The sequence below is a fragment of the Schistocerca serialis genome, chromosome 6 (genome assembly GCF_023864345.2).
Source record: "Schistocerca serialis cubense isolate TAMUIC-IGC-003099 chromosome 6, iqSchSeri2.2, whole genome shotgun sequence".
Taxonomy (NCBI): domain Eukaryota; kingdom Metazoa; phylum Arthropoda; class Insecta; order Orthoptera; family Acrididae; genus Schistocerca; species Schistocerca serialis.
Genome location: NC_064643.1, coordinates 100696025 through 100717713, shown reverse-complemented (window position 1 = coordinate 100717713; position 21689 = coordinate 100696025). Strand labels below are relative to the sequence as shown.

The 21689-nt window shown below is 41.3% G+C and overlaps 1 protein-coding gene across 1 annotated transcript in view; it reads left to right on the top strand.

Annotated features, from left to right (window-relative positions):
* The window catches only part of LOC126484407 (polynucleotide 5'-hydroxyl-kinase NOL9), a 72056-nt gene that overhangs the window by 10135 nt on the left and 40232 nt on the right, over positions 1-21689 (top strand). Inside the window, exons 3-5 of the mRNA XM_050107908.1 lie at positions 15467-15683; positions 15806-15948; positions 20204-20438. Coding sequence (XP_049963865.1) covers positions 15467-15683; positions 15806-15948; positions 20204-20438 — 595 coding nt within the window. The remainder of the gene's footprint in view (positions 1-15466; positions 15684-15805; positions 15949-20203; positions 20439-21689) is intronic.

The window sequence follows — 21689 nt, the reverse complement described above, 5'->3', positions numbered from 1 at the left end:
TTTCTTCTACTCATCTGCATTAATTTACATTTTCCCACATTTAGAGGTAGCTGCCATTCATCACACCAACTGGAAATTTTGTTTATGTCATCCTGTATCTTCCTACAGGTTCCCAAGTTTGACACCTTACCGTACACAACAGTGTCATCAGGAAACAACTGCAGATTGCTGTCCATCTCATATGCCAAATCATTTATGTATATAGAGAACAACAGCAGTCGCATCACACTTCCCTGGGGTACACCTGACATACCCTTGCCTCTGTTAAACACTTGCTGTTGAGACAACACACAGGGTTCTTTTCCGGCAGCTTGTAGTGGGATACCATGTCAAATGATTTCCATTAATATAGAAATATGGAATAGACCTGTTGTGCTTCATCCATAGTTCACTGTATATCATGTGAGAGAAGAGCAAGCTGAATTTTGCACGAGCGATGCTTTCTGAAGCCATGTTGATTCTTGGACATTAGCTTCTCAGTCCCAAGAAAATTTATTATATTTGAACTGAGAATATGTTCAATAATTCTGCAGCAAACCGAACATAGGGCTATTGGTCTGTAATTTCGTGGGTCTGTTCTTTTATCCTCCTCATATACAGGAGTCACTTGCACTTTTTTCCAGTTGCATGGAACTTAATGCTGGGTGAGAGATTCACAATAAGTGCAAGATTCGCAATAAGTGCAGTCCGGACCTGGTGACTTATTTGCTTTCAAGCCTTGCAGTTTTTTCTCTGTGCCAGAGATGCTTATTACTATGTCATCCATACGGGAATCTGTCCTATGGTCAAATGAAAGTATGTTTGTGTGATTCTCTTGCATGAATTGTTTCTTGAATGCGAAATTTAAAACTTCGGCTTTCATTTTGCTATCTTCAACTGCCACACCAGACTGGTCAACAAACAGACGTGCTTGGCAAATTTACATAGGACCAGAATTTTCTCTCGTTCTCTGCTAGATCTTTTGCTAAAGTTAACAGCAGTAGTTATTGTTGCTTTAGGCATAGATCTTTTCACAGATGCATAGATCTCTACAAATCTTTGCTTTCCATCAATTGTGTGTTCCCTTTTGAACTGAGAGGGCAACAACCTCTGCTTCCTCAGCATCTCCAAATTCCATTATTAAACTGTGGTGGGTTTTTGCCATTCTTTATCTACTTACTAGGCACATAACCCTCTGGACAGTGATTTACAATTTACTTGAACTTTGCCCGTAATCCCTCTATGTCCATCTCACTTGTACTAAGCGACATCTGTTCACTCTCTAAGTGAGATGCTAACAAATGCCTATTCGCTACATATAGCAGAAACACACTCCTAGCCTTCTTGACTGACTTATTAACCATAATTGTTATGATGACATGACCGATAATCCCCGTTTCTATACTGACATTGTTGATGAGATCTGGCCTAATTGCAGCTACAAAGTGCAAGACATTTGCATTGCGTGTGGGTTGCTGAGCTAGCTGCCCAAGACAGTTTTCAGAAAACCTGTTCAAAAACATTTCACACGACTGCCTGTACCCCCACAATGAATCCATTGACGTCCCAGTCTATTCTTGGTAGGTTCAAGTTGCCTTCAACTAGCACTGCATGATCTAGGTATTTATGCACTACTGACCATAGACTTTCTTTGAATGACTCTAGAACTGTCACAGTGGAATCTTGGTTTCACCTGTAACTATTATACATGATCAGAAAACTTCACTGTCAGACTCCACTTTGACCTCAATAGAAACAATGTTTTTGTCAGTTGCAATCAACACTCCTCCTCCTATGTCCTCTAATCTATTGTTCTAATATACATTCCACAACTGGCATTTTCAGCCAGCTCTCAATCCCAAGAATAATTTGAGCATGAAAGTTTTTCTGCAGGGTAGTAAATTCGGGAACTTTTTACGAATACTTTGACAGTTTACTGATAAACTTTTGATGGTTGAAGTGTGTTTACTCTGGACGCCATCTGACTTCCCTTGCTGCACATCGACTGGTGAGTGTTCATCAAGCCTTAAAAAAAACCATGTGCACTCCACAATTACTCTGCCACCCGAGTAGCTGCTTCCTTCATGTCGTGCAGCCCTGACCAATCAAGGGGAGTCCTACAAATCCCCACTTGATAACACAGGTCTAGAAATCTGCAATAAAGACCACCACAGAGTCAATGATGTCTTTAGCTGAGGCCTTCCACACTGCTCCAAACCAGAGAACCCCAATCAACAGTGGGAACAATGCTGCAAATTGTGAGTTCTGCTTGCACCCTGCCAGCCACCTGTATAAACTGGCCTTAGAACCCATGCGACAAGTGCCATTGGTGCCGACATGAGTCACAATGTCCAGTTGACTGCACGCTGCTTGCTCGATAGCCACAGACAAGGCCGCCTCCACATCTCGGATGAGGCCCCCTGGTAGACATACCGAGCGCACATTGACATTTTTTCCAGTCCTGAATGCTGTCTGTGTAAGTGGCTCCTTAATACGCCCAATGTTGGAGCTCAGACTCTGTTGAAGCAGCGGTCACATGTCCACTTGCTACCCTCCACTCACCCTGCGGTGAGGGTGGATCAGCTGTGTTGGGTACACTAGGAGGTGTCTTGGCAACAGAGCCCGTGGGCAAAACAAGGGACACCTGAGGTGTCCCATGCGACACGCCAGATTCTCCACCATTGCTACACCCTGAGGCAGCAGCCTGAAGGTGACTAACCATTGCCAAAAGTGCATTCAGTTGTCTGTGAACTCTGGCCAGGTAATCCTGTGTTTGCATACAGCCTGCACACATCCTAACCATCCTAGCAAGACTGATTGACGAAGTAAACTATAAAAACAGACAGAATCCCGGCTATACAACATGCTACCCTCCTGATGTGTCACAAGTGAACGTGATGTGTTAATAAGCTATGGAGCTGGCTGCTCACTGAGCAACTACTGCGAATTTACCATTACAAAAACGTGAGATTAAACCTCTTAAACAGAACAACATGCGTGAAATTTAATAAATATAGTATGGGGAAAGGCAGAAAAAGATAAACACTTAACTTGCTGATCTGTAGATGTATAACAACTGAGAGCTGCAGCCTAACTGATGATTGTGTTGCTGATTCATTTGAACCTGGTTCCTGTACCCAAGTTTTGTTCTCCCTCTAAAGTTTTAGCTCTCTACTCAACCATCTCTTGGTGCCTGAGCAAGTGTTCTATCAACTGATCCCTTCTTTCAGTTAAGTTTATCCACACAGCTGTCTTCTCTGCAGTTCGATTCATAATCTTTTCATTCTAATCATCAACTTTCTTCCATAACAACGCATTTCAAAATCTTGTACTGTCTTCTTGTTTGTGCTGTTTATAGTTGATGTTTCACTTCCGTATAAGGCTACACTCAAAATATTTTAAGAAAAGACTTCCTAACAGTTAAATTAATACAACTAAAACTAACATCAACCTGAAGGTTGTTTTGAACACCACAGTGCTTCACTGGGCATCATCCTGCTGGAAGTGATAATGCCATTGCCTTCCTCTAACCCTTAATGACTTATGGAGCCAGTTACAGGAGGACCTACAGTTTAAAATGGGCACTGAACCATTGGGGTCAACAGAGGCGTCCGATCCCACCCGTCGGCTTTGACCCGTGACGTAAGGGTGTTGTGTTGTGTGATGTCATGATGGCACAGAGTTTAATTTGTGAGTGTGTTGTGTTTGCAGATGTCATCTTGTGGTTGGTGCTGTCCTATGGTGGTGTGTGTGTGTATGGTCCATGTGTTATGTGGTGTATTGGGTTCATTTGGATGTTGGTGCTTGAAGTGTGCATTTATCGGTTGTGACTGTTATAGAACAACGGAGATTAGTGACAGTGAGTTAAGAATTAAGTTTCCATTGTGTTTATGTTATTGTGGTGTCTTTTGGTATTATTGGTTTGCTGTTTGTCACTTCTTTTGTGGCTTCTTTTGTGAGGTATGGATATGACTTCTAAGTATAATAGTGTGCGCCTGCAGGCTGAAATGGGAGGTGTCATGTCCTTCATTAAGTTTCTGCAACTCTTTGGGCTTGTGATGGAGATAGTGAAATGTGGGGTATGCAAGCTGTTTATGCGAATTGGGGTTAGTGTGTAGCGCCTTTTTTATGGTAAGTAGTAGTTTTTTTGAGTCTATTGTTCATGTGTTATGATGTTCGGTGGGGTTTTTATGTGTTGTTGAGTTCGCGTTATTTACTGCATGTGTTGGTAGTTGATGTTTTGGTATCGGCACTTGTGGTCGATTTATGTATCTTAGGAGAAGTACTCGATTTCAATTTTTTTGGTATTGTCAGTTGTATCTGACTGTATAGGTCGTGGGCAGTGACTGATTCCAATTTGTCATTGTAGCTATGTGTGTTTTGGTATCGTGAGCTGTTGTTGACCTGTATAGGTCAAGATACAGGTCAAGGGAAGTGTTAGATTTCAATGAGTCGTTGTTATGTGTTTTAGTATCGTGAGTTACTGTTGACCTATATAGGTCAAGGGAAGTGTCAGTTTCCAATTGTCATCTTAGCTATGTGTGTTGTGGTATCGCGAGTTGCTGTTGACCTATATAGGCCAAGGGAAGTGTCTGATTCCAATTTGTGTTGGTTTAGGTGTTGGTTTTGTGGTATTGATAGTTGTGGTGTGATTATAATTTTTGGAGTATTTGGTTTCTTAATGTGTGGTATCAACAATTGCGGTTGAGCTATGTAGGTGAAGGGAAGTGACCAATTTCTGTCGATATTGTAAGTGTAGCGGAATTTGGGAATTTTGTGGTGCTTTTATGTTGTCGTTTTGTGTGGTTTGGGATTGTGGTATGTGTCTGTATGTGTTTGTATTTAGTTTCACCCCACCCAAAAACCCCCAATTTCTCACGCCGGTCCCATTAGTTTGATTATATTTTTGGAGAGAGATGTGTTTGTTGGTTTTGTATGTATTTTCGTGTTTGTTGTCATTTATGTAATGATGTTATAGGTGCTATATTGGAGACGTTGAGAATGGTCGTTTCCGCCATATTGGTGATGTCATGGGTCAAAGCAGAGTGGTGGAATTGGACTCTTCTGTAATCCCGAACCACGGTGCACATTGGCATTTTTCGCATTAACAAACATTTTCAGAGGTGACCCGCAAAAATCTAGGGACTAACCAACGATCAAACACCATACCTTTAGATACATAATCTTGCACTTAACTACTGAGCCACCAAAGCACAAACGTATGTTAAATATTAAAAAAAAAAAAAAACCTTTTTCATAAAATCTTTTCACATTGTTCCCAGTCTACATTTTATAGCGTGTTTACTTCTGCCATCATCAATTTTTTAAATTTTGTTGCTCAAATAGAAAAACTCCTTTATTACTTTTAGTGTCTCATTTCCTAATCTAATTCACCCATCATCACTTGATTTAATATGGCTACATTTCTGTGCTCATGTTGATGTTCACCATGAACTTTTACTTCCTTTGGCTAACTTCTCCTTCGAGTCTTTACTGGTTTCTGTACAAGTTGTAAATAACCTTTCTCTCGATGTTTTCTATCCCTGCTGTCTAAACCGAGGTTGCATTCAATTTCTAATAACTTTGTGCCATTAATGGTATTTCAAACCTGGTCACGTAGCCAGTGATAATTATATTTTTATATGTTAAGGCTAACTTTCTCTCATCTGAAGAACTACGAGTTAGTGGAATTATCCTGCAAAAGTAACAATAATTTATGTAGTTCATTGGTGACCTCAGGTCATGCAAATAAATTCTTCTATGATTTCAACTATGAACAAAGGTCTGAGGTACAGGCAATGTGTACCAGAAGCCCAGTGTTCAATGAACTCTCATATGTACCTATGGAAGTACAAACTTTAGGCGTTCTAAAATGTTAATATTATTGTTGTACAGCCCATAATTAAATTATAGCACCATATGATGAATGACATTTAGTTCCTGGCTAAAACAAAAGCACTTAAAATACAAGACACAACATTTCTTAGGGGAAAAAAAATGTGTACATGTGCAAAGGAATAAAAGACTGTGTACTGGTCAGAAGTGGCAAAGATAATTTATTTTATTTATATATCCATCCATGGAAAATATAAATTGTATGGATGTTATCAACACATAAATACATAAAATACAGACACAAAGGTATATAAATGTGCACATTACCCACATAAATATATACATACATTTCTTGTCTTACTGAGTTACCCCCATTTGGACATTGCATTTAACTGTTCTATTGAACATATTGTCAAGTGCCTCTAATTGCAGTAATTAATCGTTAGCACAGTTGTCAACAAAATTTACCCATCAGTTTAGGTAATCTTTTATTGTGTAAAAACACTTTTATAACAAATAATTTTTTAGGGTATTGCTGACGGCATGTGTTTCACTTTTGTCTTTGATCTCTTGTGGTAGTTTATTGTATAGTTTAATTCCATTATGTAGCACACAATTTTGTGTTTTTGTTTTGTTTTTTCTATTGAGATGTAAGTAATGGCTGTATCTGGTTCCATGTTTGTGTAGAGACCTGTTCATTGGGTACTGATCAGTGTCGTTTTATAATATGGATCACTGTTTGCAAAATTTACTCACATGGAACAGTCAAAATTCCCATAGATTTAAACAGCTGAGTGCAGTGAGTTCTCTTGCTGATTTTTGTCATTTGTTCCCCAGAATATTATCCCATCACTCATCATAGGATGAACATATGCAAAATACACTCCTGGAAATTGAAATAAGAACACCGTGAATTCATTGTCCCAGGAAGGGGAAACTTTATTGACACATTCCTGGGGTCAGATACATCACATGATCACACTGACAGAACCACAGGCACATAGACACAGGCAACAGAGCATGCACAATGTCGGCACTAGTACAGTGTATATCCACCTTTCGCAGCAATGCAGGCTGCTATTCTCCCATGGAGACGATCGTAGAGATGCTGGATGTAGTCCTGTGGAACGGCTTGCCATGCCATTTCCACCTGGCGCCTCAGTTGGACCAGCGTTCGTGCTGGACGTGCAGACCGCGTGAGACGACGCTTCATCCAGTCCCAAACATGCTCAATGGGGGACAGATCCGGAGATCTTGCTGGCCAGGGTAGTTGACTTACACCTTCTAGAGCACGTTGGGTGGCACGGGATACATGCGGACGTGCACTGTCCTGTTGGAACAGCAAGTTCCCTTGCCGGTCTACGAATGGTAGAACGATGGGTTCGATGACGGTTTGGATGTACCGTGCACTATTCAGTGTCCCCTTGACGATCACCAGTGGTGTACGGCCAGTGTAGGAGATCGCTCCCCACACCATGATGCCGGGTGTTGGCCCTGTGTGCCTCGGTCGTATGCAGTCCTGATTGTGGCGCTCACCTGCACGGCGCCAAACACGCATACGACCATCATTGGCACCAAGGCAGAAGCGACTCTCATCGCTGAAGACGACACGTCTCCATTCGTCCCTCCATTCACGCCTGTTGCGACACCACTGGAGGCGGGCTGCACGATGTTGGGGTGTGAGCGGAAGACGGCCTAACGGTGTGCGGGACCGTAGCCCAGCTTCATGGAGACGGTTGCGAATGGTCCTCGCCGCTACCCCAGGAGCAACAGTGTCCCTAATTTGCTGGGAAGTGGCGGTGCGGTCCCCTACGGCACTGCGTAGGATCCTACGGTCTTGGCGTGCATCCGTGCGTCGCTGCGGTCCGGTCCCAGGTCGACGGGCACGTGCACCTTCCGCCGACCACTGGCGACAACATCAATGTACTGTGGAGACCTCACGCCCCACGTGTTGAGCAAATCGGCGGTACGTCCACCCGGCCTCCCGCATGCCCACTATACGCCCTCGCTCAAAGTCCGTCAACTGCACATACGGTTCACGTCCACGATGTCGCGGCATGCTACCAGTGTTAAAGACTGCGATGGAGCTCCGTATGCCACGGCAAACTGGCTGACACTGACTGCGGTGGTGCACAAATGCTGCGCAGCTAGTGCCATTCGACGGCCAACACCGCGGTTCGTGGTGTGTCCGCTGTGCCGTGCGTGTGATCATTGCTTGTACAGCCCTCTCGCAGTGTCCAGAGCAAGTATGGTGGGTCTGACACACCGGTGTCAATGTGTTCTTTTTTACATTTCCAGGAGTGTATGTTGTTCTGGTGCATTAGCTACTACACGCAAAATTTATTATTCTCAGTGCAAAGTATGCTGAAGCTATTCATTTCCTGAGGGCATTAACATGCCCAGTCCATTTTAGTTGTGTGTCAACATGTATCCTTAGAAATTCTGTTTGTGATACATATTCTGTGAGCTCTTTGTTCACTTTTAAATAGTTATTTTTGGTTTTTCTGCTTATGTGGAAACTAATACTGTGTTTGTTTTATATTCAAAGTTAATTTGTTGTTGTCTACCCATCTGAAATATGCCTGAGTGTTTCTTCAGCTTTGTCCTTTAGTACACTTAATGATGTTTCACTGATTAGAATGTTACTGTCATTAGCAAACAATACTGTTTCACCATGTTTGACACACTGGGGAAAATCGTTGATAAATATCACAAATAGTATTGGACCAAGCACACTTCCTTGGGGCTACAATATTAATATACTCAGTGACAGAAAGGTGTAGTTTGTTTGAGAGATTTCTACCCGCAGCACTCTGTTTTTTGGGTGTGAATGAAACCACTTATTTGCTACCCCTCTTATTCCTATAGCTTCCAGTTTATTTAACAAAATTGTGTAATCTACTGTGTTAAAGGCTTTATTGAAGTCAAGGAAGATGCCTTTTATATGCCGTCATTTATTGAGTGCTTTCAGAGCAACACTGGTAAAATGAGCCATTGCTGATTGTGTGCTTTTATGAGGCCGGAACCCAAACTCTTCTTTACACAGAAGATTGCACTTTGTTAGGTATCCCATGAGTCTGATTTTCATTATGGATTCCGCTACTTTTGAAAATGATAACAGTAAAGAGAAGGGCCAATAATTTTCTGTATTTTTGGGGTCTCCTTTCTTATGCAGGGGCAGGACCTTCACATGCTTTATTGCCTCTTGGGAGCAACCTGTGGTGAATGATTCATTCATGATACTGTCTATACAATCCTTCAGCAAGCACACAGGCACTTCATCAATATCTTTTATTTTTTTGGTTCTGAGCAACATTGCTTATCTCTTCTGAAGAGGTGGCTTGCAGCATCATTGTGTTTGGAACATAGTTCAGTGTTTGTACAGGCTTATTTTGTCAAATTTGTGTTGTAGCTGGGTAGCTATGTTGCTGAAATATTGATTTGCAAAGTTTGCAATTTTTGTTTGGATAATGTGTTGTGGCACCATTGTGTTGTGTGTATGTTTACCTGTTCTGTCTTTTTTCTATTTGTCTCCTGTTTGGTGACATTCCAGGATGCTTTCATTTTGTTTTCTCCATTTTCTATAATGTTTATCATATTGAGGCCATTTTACTGTTATTAACACTGTTGTATATATATTTTTTGTATGGATGATAGTATTTTTGAAATGCAGTATCATTTTGGTTGGTTTTTATGCTGCTGAGGTGTTCGAGTGTTACGTAGGATTTTCCTTGTCCTGTTGGTCACCCAGTTACTGTTGTTTCGTGTTTTAGTGACTCATAGTACTTTTGGGGACACTTCTTCAAACCTGAATTTAAATTTTGATAGAAACTGAAAACTTCCTGTCCGTACTAGTTTCCAAGGACACTTCTTCCCATGTTTCAGTGTTCATTTTCATGGTAAATTCAACCTTTTTTTGCTTAGAGAAAACTCTTCTATGTGTGAGTGTTTTGTTTCACATCTATGTTTAATTTTAAGAGCTGACTGGCATGATATGAAAGGCCCAGGTTACCTACAACATCATTACAGTTTGCTTTCTCCAAGTCATTTAGTACACGGTCAGTGATTGTTGCAGAATGCTTAGTTACTCTTGTGGCTTTGTTAGTCAATGATGATATTCCTTAGCTGTACATAATGTTGAGAAATGTGTTGCAGTTTCTGAGAATACCTTTTGCACATAATCTAGTTTTATTTCTCATTGTTCTACCATATGGTTTATGTTTAATTTTATAAACCCACTTACAATTAACATCCTGCCGATCTTGAGGCAGATCCACTAAATCCCAGATACCATTTAGTGTTCATGGAGACTTTTCATTTTTCATTGCTTCATACCACTTCTCATTCTCTGGATGCCATTACATCCCTGAAAGTTTGTAGTTCATCACTGACTGCTGCATAAGCCAGTTATTTTGGGAAGGAACTGGAGGGCAAGTTCATCATGCTTTCTTAGATTTATTCCTAACAGAGAAACCTTCACAGTAGCTTAAGGTCCATGTTCTTGCAAAAATTCCTCTTCATTTTCAACTGATTGTTGAACTTCATTTCCTTCTGTATCTGTCAGGAAGTTGTACTCATGCATAATGTTGTTGGGTCCAAGTTCTGTAGGATATCCTGTGGCATTTTCATTGAAAACCATGTATTGTGAAACAGTTATCTTGTTTGTTAAAGGTTAATAATGCCTTTAATTGTTATTGTAACCAATCATTACCATACACTGTCATTTACTTTCAAATTTGGATTGAAACTGTTTGGGAATATGCATAAAGCATTCAGCACCAAATCTCCTCATACACTTTAATGATTTTTCTTTCTGAACCATTTCTCATAATGCATCTCATCACAATTAGGCTTATGTGGACAGTAATTTAATGTATACACTACCATGTTGATTCTGTCCGAAGTGTGTGTCTAAGACAAGAATTGAGAAGCATTGGGTGAGCACTTTCGACTATAGATCTGATTTCACATTTAGCTTTACCATTTTGCTCTGGTGTATACGGTGAACAGGTTTCATGGATGATACCAGTCTTCTTGAAATGATTATGAAATTGATCATGAATAAACTCTCTCCCATTATCAGTCATAGTAACTTTAAGCGTATTCCTTGACAGCCTTTCCACTGACTGTTGAAACTCTAAGAACATGGAAGCCATATCACTTCTAATGTCGAGAAAATATACAAACCTATATGAAGTAAGGAAAAATAACAGAATAAAATAACAGAATAGTTAGATCCACCTAATGATGTGTGTGGCATCTGTCCACATACGTAAGCATGAATAAATTCTCCTTTGAGCACAGGAGCAAGTCTGAAAACTTGATCTGGATCCATTCCTATTCAATTTACCATACTGACATGATTCAAACAAGAACTTACTTAAAGCAACTGATTGTATTTGTGGAATCAAGACACAATCAGTCAGTTTCTTCAAATTTTCAAAATTTACGTGTTTCAACCTTTTGTGCCATAACACTGCAAAGTCAGATGATACACAACTTGCTTGTTCCACATTTTCCGTACAAAATAACATTCTGTAACATTGATTTTGAAATATGGTCTCCCGGCTGATACACAAAGTTGAAATATGCTCACTATTTTTATTTACTTTAATTTGGCATATTTTTTGGCAGTACCTTTTCCGTTAGATGTTTACAAGGCGATATTGGTCTTGGCTTCAGTTGTCTAGTGGAAGTATGATTCCACAATGCATCTTTGTCGGCTGCAGAAATGACCTGGTTCAATGTGTTTGCCTCATTTTTGCTGCTTCAATTACCATTTCTTCGAATGTAGTTTCTTCTTAAAGTTTATATAAAAAAATAGTAACATAATTCAAAATTATTTATGATGGCGACCTGCACATTGTTCTATTGTCAACACACACCAAGAGTTAACTGCCAACTGACTATAGTCAAAGACGACTCCAGCATCAAAGACATTTTACACAACACACAAGCTTCCACTTGTAATCAGTCTCTTTGCTATTCTTCGACACATTTACTGATAGTAATCAATATGCTTTCACTCTCAAAAATATAAGTAAATTAACACATAATAAGGCAAATTAATAAAAAAAAGTTCTGACAAAAAATATAAGAAAACATTTACAATTTGGTATCGACAAATCCGGTAGAAAATAACACATCTCCCAGATCCATTACAATTTTCAGCTTTTACACCACTTGCCACCAGCCTCTCACTAAATATCTGAATGTTGTTATTGTTAAATGTGACTTCTAATCCTTTACTGGCTACTGCTCTCACTGAAAAAAAGATTTTTTTTTGTCAAACCAGGAACACACTATGTATTGTCCAGTTTACGAGGTTCCCATACAACATTTACTAGTGCATTTAACTTTACTGGCCCAATACCTTTGGTGCAGACAACTGAATTACCTACTATCTGAACAGGAACTTTGAACTTCCCTAGTGGTTAAAGCATTAAAAACATTCCTCGTGCGAGGTAATGTATTTTGATATAGTGATTTTTATGGATAATTTGGAAGTCACATGAGTTTGACTTTGGTTTTAAACTGTCTGAGGTGGGCTTTCTTCCTGTTAAGTTTTAATCCATTTACATTAAACTAATGTTCTAATTTATTTAGGTTGTCAACGACTCTCTGGAGAACTTATTCTGTGGTCTCACTTTCAATGAGTAGGTCTACAGATATGTCATCTGCAAACAAACCTGAGTGTGATGTTATATTTAGTGATAAATCATTGACATAAAATGAAAAAAGGATGTAACCATGATCAGCCTGATCAATTTAATAGGGAACAAGGTTCTCAAGCTATATTATTACCAGTGGTTTGTGTAATTGTACCTAAATATGGTTGTGGGTTGTGAGCTGAACTGTGAGCTCCATGATTCTCTCTATTTAACCTCGCTCTAGAACAGGTAGAAGTGAAATATGCAGCCATAAAAATCTTTGACCACATCCAAGATATGAGTAGTGAATCTGAGAGATATGTTCTTTAATAAATGCAAAGTTGGAATATGAAATACACTCCTGGAAATGGAAAAAAGAACACATTGACACCGGTGTGTCAGACCCACCATACTTGCTCCGGACACTGCGAGAGGGCTGTACAAGCAATGATCACACGCACGGCACAGCGGACACACCACGAACCGCGGTGTTGGCCGTCGAATGGCGCTAGCTGCGCAGCATTTGTGCACCACCGCAGTCAGTGTCAGCCAGTTTGCCGTGGCATACGGAGCTCCATCGCAGTCTTTAACACTGGTAGCATGCCGCGACATCGTGGACGTGAACCGTATGTGCAGTTGACGGACTTTGAGCGAGGGCGTATAGTGGGCATGCGGGAGGCCGGGTGGACGTACCGCCGAATTGCTCAACACGTGGGGCGTGAGGTCTCCACAGTACATTGATGTTGTCGCCAGTGGTCGGCGGAAGGTGCACGTGCCCGTCGACCTGGGACCGGACCGCAGCGACGCACGGATGCACGCCAAGACCGTAGGATCCTACGCAGTGCCGTAGGGGACCGCACCGCCACTTCCCAGCAAATTAGGGACACTGTTGCTCCTGGGGTAGCGGCGAGGACCATTCGCAACCGTCTCCATGAAGCTGGGCTACGGTCCCGCACACCGTTAGGCCGTCTTCCGCTCACACCCCAACATCGTGCAGCCCGCCTCCAGTGGTGTCGCAACAGGCGTGAATGGAGGGACGAATGGGGACGTGTCGTCTTCAGCGATGAGAGTCGCTTCTGCCTTGGTGCCAATGATGGTCGTATGCGTGTTTGGCGCCGTGCAGGTGAGCGCCACAATCAGGACTGCATACGACCGAGGCACACAGGGCCAACACCCGGCATCATGGTGTGGGGAGCGATCTCCTACACTGACCGTACACCACTGGTGATTGTCGAGGGGACACTGAATAGTGCACGGTACATCCAAACTGTCATCGAACCCATCGTTCTACCATTCGTAGACCGGCAAGGGAACTTGCTGTTCCAACAGGACAGTGCACGTCCGCATGTATCCCGTGCCACCCAACGTGCTCTAGAAGGTGTAAGTCAACTACCCTGGCCAGCAAGATCTCCGGATCTGTCCCCCATTGAGCATGTTTGGGACTGGATGAAGCGTCGTCTCACGCGGTCTGCACGTCCAGCACGAACGCTGGTCCAACTGAGGCGCCAGGTGGAAATGGCATGGCAAGCCGTTCCACAGGACTACATCCAGCATCTCTACGATCGTCTCCATGGGAGAATAGCAGCCTGCATTGCTGCGAAAGGTGGATATACACTGTACTAGTGCCGACATTGTGCATGCTCTGTTGCCTGTGTCTATGTGCCTGTGGTTCTGTCAGTGTGATCATGTGATGTATCTGACCCCAGGAATGTGTCAATAAAGTTTCCCCTTCCTGGGACAATGAATTCACGGTGTTCTTATTTCAATTTCCAGGAGTGTAAATATACATACATAATGCACATATAAATGTGTAGCATCTAGCCTTGTAAACATTGTTATTTGTTACTTTTGTGAACTAATGGATACATTTTACATCAAAGTCAAACATTAGATAACCTTCGCAAGACATTGTGTGAAGATGACTTTGTGAAGGCTCAATTCATCATTGTGACTGCTTAGCAGAGTCATTAATATAAGGCTATAATACAGTGTGCTGCCACAGTGCAGTGGTCAGCATATAAATTCCCTGTGCTGAAGGATGTAGGTTCCAATGCATCAGAATTTTTTATTTCTAATACTTTTCCATGTGACTTTCATCATAATGTATTGGAATTTTTTTATTTCTAATACTTTTCCATGTAACTTTCATCATTTATTGACTTTCTTATTTGTTATTATTTTTCTTCCTATCATTCCTTTTTCACTTGGGAATCTGCCTTTGTCACCTATAATCTGCAGTCAAGTGCCAACCAGGACTGCTCTTCGGTTGGTAAAGTGGCAGCTTGTGTAGCCAGTTTGAGGATAATTGCAGGTAACCAATAGGATAATTTCAGGTAACCAATGACAGTGAGAAATTACAGGTTGCCTTTGGTGCTGCAATGTAAACTTCTCTGTCATGAGTTTTCTCATAGAGGTTAGCTTTAATCGCCGTGAACAAAGTGATCGTGATTTTAATTCTGCTGCAGACTGTAGCCCCCATCTTCTCGGATACATTGCACATCACGAGGTGTTGTTAGGTTGGGACAGGAGTTTAAATTCAGGGCTACTACACACATCGTCTGCTGCAGTTCAGTCATTGGTCGCTTAGAATCTGTTGCCAACAGAGCATCTCACATTTCTGACGTACCTCGCAGTGGCTACTTCCAGCATTGCTTCACATTATGCATAAAAATCATTTGGTAAGCAACCTGATGTTTTTTATGTTGCCTGTAGCTGAGCAGTAGCTGGCAGCCAATGTGGCAACTCTGTATCGGCAAGAGACGGATGTCAACTATCAAGTAATTTTAATTGGACTATAATTAACATACCATATACACTAATAACTACTGTGATGAGTGTTCTGAGCCTAAAAATAACCAGTTAACATACTGTTTATTGTCTTGAGCCAAAGTTTATTTTTTAGTGGGTCTTCTTTCTTTGAAGATCTGCTTTGAAACATGGTAATTGCTGTTTTGAGTATTTCTGTGTAATTGTTTTTAATGACTTTTTTTTTCTTTTTGTAGAAACCAACTGCACTGTCATATGTGGTGGAAAAGGGGTTGGAAAATCAACTTTGCTAAGGTTTCTTATAAATAGGAGCCTATCTTCATATAAGGAAATCCTTTGTCTTGATTTTGATTTGGGGCAAGCTGAATTTACAGTTCCTGGCTGCATATCTGCTGTAATGATCAAGAAGCCACTACTTGGGCCAAATTTTACACATCTCCTGCAACCAGAGAGGTAAAATTGGTAACTGAAGCCAATAAACTGTATACAATGCAACTGTGTTTTTTTCTTGACAAGGTAAAGGTGACCCACACAAATTACTGTCTCTAATTTATTTTGTTCTTATGTTTATACAGGATGGTCTTCATAGGAGATGTTAATGTGAGCAATTGTCCCACACTCTACCTTGAAGGTGCAAAGTTCATAATTGATTATTGCAAATCCCAAGCAGAGTTTCAGCACATTCCATGGTTTGTTAATACTATGGGATTTTGCAAAGGTAAATGGCTATTTGCCCTATGTTACATGGATTCTGGAGGTTACTCCATCAGATGTATTGATAGATAGTCCATTTTGCTAGTGTAGAGGTTCAAACTATCCATATGGAACATTGTCAACAAAAATGGACTGCAATAAAATGTAGACAGATTAAAACTGTACTTCCCAAATGGTAACAGATCTAGGCATACATAGATAATCACAAAGATTCAAACCCGAAGATTTCTTGAAGTGGCATGAGATGAAAGAGGTAGTATAAGTTAAGACTTATTAGAGGTTAATTCGAGTTATGACACATTTTTTGGAGACTGAACAACTCACCTGTAAGAATAAATACAGATTTGGGAAACACTGGTGGTGCGAGACCCATCTTTGTCCTTTCATCCACATGACAGGCGAACACTAGTAGGTGCCGAGGGTCTTGACTTCCAGGAAATGTGCTACAGCTTAACGCTGCCATCTGGTAAATAAAATGTATTCTTGCAGACTGTAAGACCAAGTAAAATGTAACATGAACCTTAGCTGCACCTGTGGATGGACAGGGAAGGGGACCAAGATAATGATGAGGAATCCGTTGCAGGCAGCCACTACATGCCACAAGAAGTTCCAAACTGCCTCATTTCTCTCTTCGTTTGTAAATTCAGTTATTTTATCAACAATCTCAAATGCCTGATTTTGATGTACTCTCCCTGCAGTGTCTGTGCTTTAGACATTAATTCCAAGTAATATAGATGTAGTGCAATTAATAGTTGCACTGACAAATGAGGAAATTAAGTTGCTGCCCCTGTGGAACAGAGAGATATACTTGCCCATTGCTCACGGGGGAGTTAATACTGTGCAAGTTCTTGTGGTGGCACTTAATCCTTTGAAACTGTATGGCTGGCTTTTGAGCTTTGAGGCACTTAAATAACTGGAATGTAGTAATTACTTGCCCATGAGTTGTGAGTTTAGAATGCAATAGCCTGTTCTTTTTCATAGTTTTAATATCTGAAAATTTTAGATTTGAAGTCCTTGTGAGTCAGAGCAGGATTTAATTATTTTCGTTGAACTGACTGACACGTGGCTCTGCCTTTGATTGTGTACACCTACCGGGTTACAGGACTGGAGTAGATGGTGGTGGGAGGGTGCATGGGACAGGTTTTACACCGGGGGCAGTTATAAGGGTAGGAGCCAGAGGGTAGGGAAGGTGGTTTGGGGGTTTCATAGGGATGAACTAAGAGGTTACGAAGGTTAGGTGGATGGCGGAAAGACACTCTTGGGGGAGTGGGGAGGATTTCATGAAGGATGGATCTCATTTCAGGGCAGGATTTGAGGAAGTCATATCCCTGCTGGAGAGCCACATTCAGAGTCTGATCCAGTCCCGGAAAGTATCCTGTCACAAGTGGGGCACTTTTGTGGTTCTTCTGTGGGAGGTTCTGGGTTTGAGGGGATGAGGAAGTGGCTCTGGTTATTTGCTTCTGTACCAGGTTGGGAGGGTAGTTGCGGGATGCGAAAGCTGTCTTCAGGTTGTTGGTGTAATGGTTCAGGGATTCCGGACTGGAGCAGATTCGTTTGCCACGAAGACCTAGGCTGTAGGGAAGGGACAGTTTGATGTGGAATGGGTGGCAGCTGTCATAATGGAGGTACTGTTGTGTTTGTGTTTGTTTGTGTGTCTGTCAACCTGTCAGCACTTTCATTTGGTAAGTCACATCATCTTTGTTTAGGGCTTGTACTGCATTGCCTGTTAAGAGCTTTCTAGTGAAGTGCAACTTCATAGTGTGAGATCACCGACCTTATTTACCTGACCTAGAACTGTTTGACTTTTATCTATTCCCTAAAGTCAAATCTGCATTAAAAGGAACGAGATTTTAGTCTGTTGAAGCAGTGAAAGAAAAAGTGGCATGCATCATCAAGGAGCTCACATAGGAAGACTTCTAGCGCTGTTTCCCTTAATGCAAAATTCAGCTGGAGCATTGTAGGGATAGGGGGTGAAGTATATTGAAGGTGACAGTAACTAAATGTGTTTGTTTTTTAAATAAAATGCTTTACAGCAATTGTCCCTTTATTTTATAACAACGTCTCGTATGTGTGTATTTTGGTCCAAGTGAGAAACTGACCTAGACTTTTTGTTTTATATTTAGTGCATTTAAGATGTGCTGTAATGTTAAAGGAATATAATAAACCTCCGTATCAACATCAACGAAGTAGAAATAAGCACATTTTTATATGTGTGACTTTAGTGGTCGAAGGGAGCCTAAAGTTGCTAGTAACTTAACAAAGATGTACTGATGATGAATGTTTACTCTTATTATCTGATCACCAGAAAGAAAACTGTATCACTTAATACAGTCTATACATTAAACCACAAGTAAGCTGGTATGTTGGCCACTATATATGTTTAATACTCTCCTCAAAGAAATACCCGAACGTAGATAAAACTGTAATGTGGTGGCTGGTAAATAAAATGTAAACAATACCCGCACAATAAGATTATACATGGCAACTGGGACCAAAAATGGAATCCACTACAATAACTAAAAATGAGTATTATAGTTTTTCCACTGTTGGCTAAACACAGAACATCCTCATAACACATCCAAGTGTCTCAAGATTGCCTTACCTCTGTTGAACGCTACCTTTCCCAGTGTCCTTCAGACTTCAAACCCACTACCTCATTACTAACCCGCAACTACTTCTCATTTGACGGGAAGGTATATAAACAAATCCATGGCACAGCCATGGGCACCCACATGGCACCCTACTATGCCAAACTTTTTATGAGCTATCTAGAGGAGACCTGCCTAGCTTCCCAAAACACCAAACCCCTAGTCTGGTTCAGGTTCATTGATGATATCTTCATGATCTAGACTCAGGGCCAAAACACCATAACTTCGTTCCTCTACAACCTCAGCACCTTATCTCCTATCCGCTTCACGTGGCCCTCCTCAGCTCAGCATGCCACCTTCCTAGATGATGACCTGACACCTCTCTGTCAACGTTAAATGCACCAACCACCAGTACCTGCATTTTGACAGCTGTAATCCCTTTCACACCAAAGAATCCCTCCATACAGCTTGGCCACCCAGGGACAGCGTATATGCAGAGACTAAAACACCCTTGCCCAATATGCTGAGGGTCTTACCAAGGCCTTCACAGACAGGCACTATCCCCCAGATGTAGTCTGCAAACAGATATCCCATGCCATTTCCCCTCACAGCACAAATACTCCTACCACCCCCAAGAACCAGCCACAAAGGAAGGGCCCCTTTATCACCCAGTACCACCCTGTGCTGGAAAATCTGAACCACATCCTTTGCCAGGGCTTTGACTACCTATCATCATGCCCTGAAATGATGGACATCCTACCTCAGATACTTCCCACCCCTCCTAAAGTGGTATTCAGTCACCCCCCAACCTCCGCAACATCCTACCCTATGCCACTCCCAACCCTCGCCCCTTGCCACAAGGATCTTATCCCTGTGGGAGACTCAGGTGCAAAATCTGCCCAATCCACCCACCCAGCACTTCCTTTTCGGGGGCACAACATGCAGCTGGGCATAACAGACTTGATTTCAATGGCTGCTTCACTACCCAAGCCACCTGGATCATTCCCTCGACATCCAGCTTTTCTGAACTGTGCACATGGGACTTATCGTTACAACACATTCTCTGCGCCCATAATTACCCCAACCTCAACTAATGGTAGTATATTGTCCCCCCACATTTCACCCAACCGTTTGCACCCACCCTCCCCCCATCCATCATCTCCTCCGCCTTCCACATTCTCATCTCCCACCCTCTTTATTTGCAGCCTTATGCCAATACATTTGCCTGTTTTTCCCCACTCTCTCCTTTTTTCTCCTTTTTCACCCTCCTCCCTGCTGCACAAAGTCCCGGTGTTTCATCTGTTGGCAGTCTAGTCCCTCCCACAACGTTTATCTCTCTCCACATCCGTACACAACTATCCCTTATCCTTCCTGCCTCCTCCAGATTGGTGTTTGCATTCCACTTGATAGATGCATTCTGACCCAAGATGCTTGCGTTGGTGGTTGTGTGTGCACGAGGTGTGCTTCCTTGTGTATATGTGTGAATGGTGTATGTCTTATCTTTTGCTGATGAAGGCTGTCGCGAAAGGTTTGTTTAATTGTCTTTTAATTGTGCCTGTCTGCAACATGGTGTGTCTTCTTTATGGTAAATAGCAATCTGTCTTTTCCTACAGTGTTGTTATTCCTGCTTGGAGTTTCCCGTGTTTGATTTATTATTTTATCTGTTTATAGGTCTTGGAGTTGAGCTAATGATGAACTTGCTCCATATGTTATCTCCAACTAATGTCGTCCAGCTGCAAAGTCGCTCAAACAAACGAAACTATCCAAAACACCTGGAGGCTGAATATGTTCGAAATTACAGAAGTTCTTTGAAATACATTAATTACATTAATAGAAACCTTTCTTATGATTTGCATCTCATCCCATCAGCTGCAGAGTCTAAATCTGAAGGACAAGAAGCTGAGTGGTAAGTGGCTTTTTAGTAGATCTTAGGATTAGTGGAAACTTGCATTGGGGAATGAAACTGAACAACTGTGCGGTGTCATGGTTCCTTCCGTCCTTTACCTGCACCTAGATCTTAGGATTAGTGGAAACTTGCATTGGGGAATGAAACTGAACAACTGTGCGGTGTCATGGTTCCTTCCGTCCTTTACCTGCACCTAGCTGTGAACTCGTTGCAGCAGATCGCCGGTAGGAAAGCCGAGCAGAAACCTACCGTACTGCAACTCGCACCAGGCTGCATACAACATAACTATTCCAAGAATCGGGAAAAGGTCTTAATTTTGAATGAAAGGTGGAAATACTGGCAAAACTCTGGTATATTCTGAACCTTGATAATGTACATGTTCACTGCCAAGCCCATGCTAATCTTAACACAGTCATGCACAAACCATTTCATTCACGTTAGCAAGTTTATGCTAATGTATTTGTCGAAATCTGAACAGCTACTTACCATGGATTGTTCTTAAATGAAAATGTTCGCCATACTGTTGAGTTTATTGGTGTCTAATGCACTCAAGGTTTTAGTCACAGATCTGCTCAATATGTCATGTGGAATAAATATGCTTTCATTTTAAAACATTTCAGAAACATGTAGCACAACTAAAACCGGCAAATTATAACTTCCTTTGGAGTTCATACTACACATGACTGTATCATTGAAAGACTGTGCTCTGACTTCTAGACTGCTGTAAGCATTCTATATCTCCAAGAGAAAAGACGTATGAAGAATACTCCATTCTGATTGGTCAGCTTTCTTTAAGGCCAATAGAAAAACATATTCTCCTACATTAGTCTGCACTTTTAATGACTAATCAATCAACAAATAACACACTTTTGAACTGTACTTTTTCCCAAAATAAATATTTAACATTCTGATATTGTGTTCATACTTTACATTATTAACTATTTTCATTTGTATTCTAATTAGCTTTTCTTTTACCATAAGCTTACTTAACATATTATGATACAAAATTCCCCATCATCTCCATTCACACTGTCTTAAAACTTTCTCACACTAGTTCGTACAGTGTTCATCAGTAGAACAATGATCTATGTATTTACTTTAGACCTCATTCACACATCATTCACACTAGTAATAGCATATACAAAATTGTATCAACATAAAAAACATAAATGCCTTCAAGAAATAAACAGAACAATTCACAAACCTTTCTCTTGAGCTGTTTCTTGAATGCCTCTGTGCACTGCTGGACTC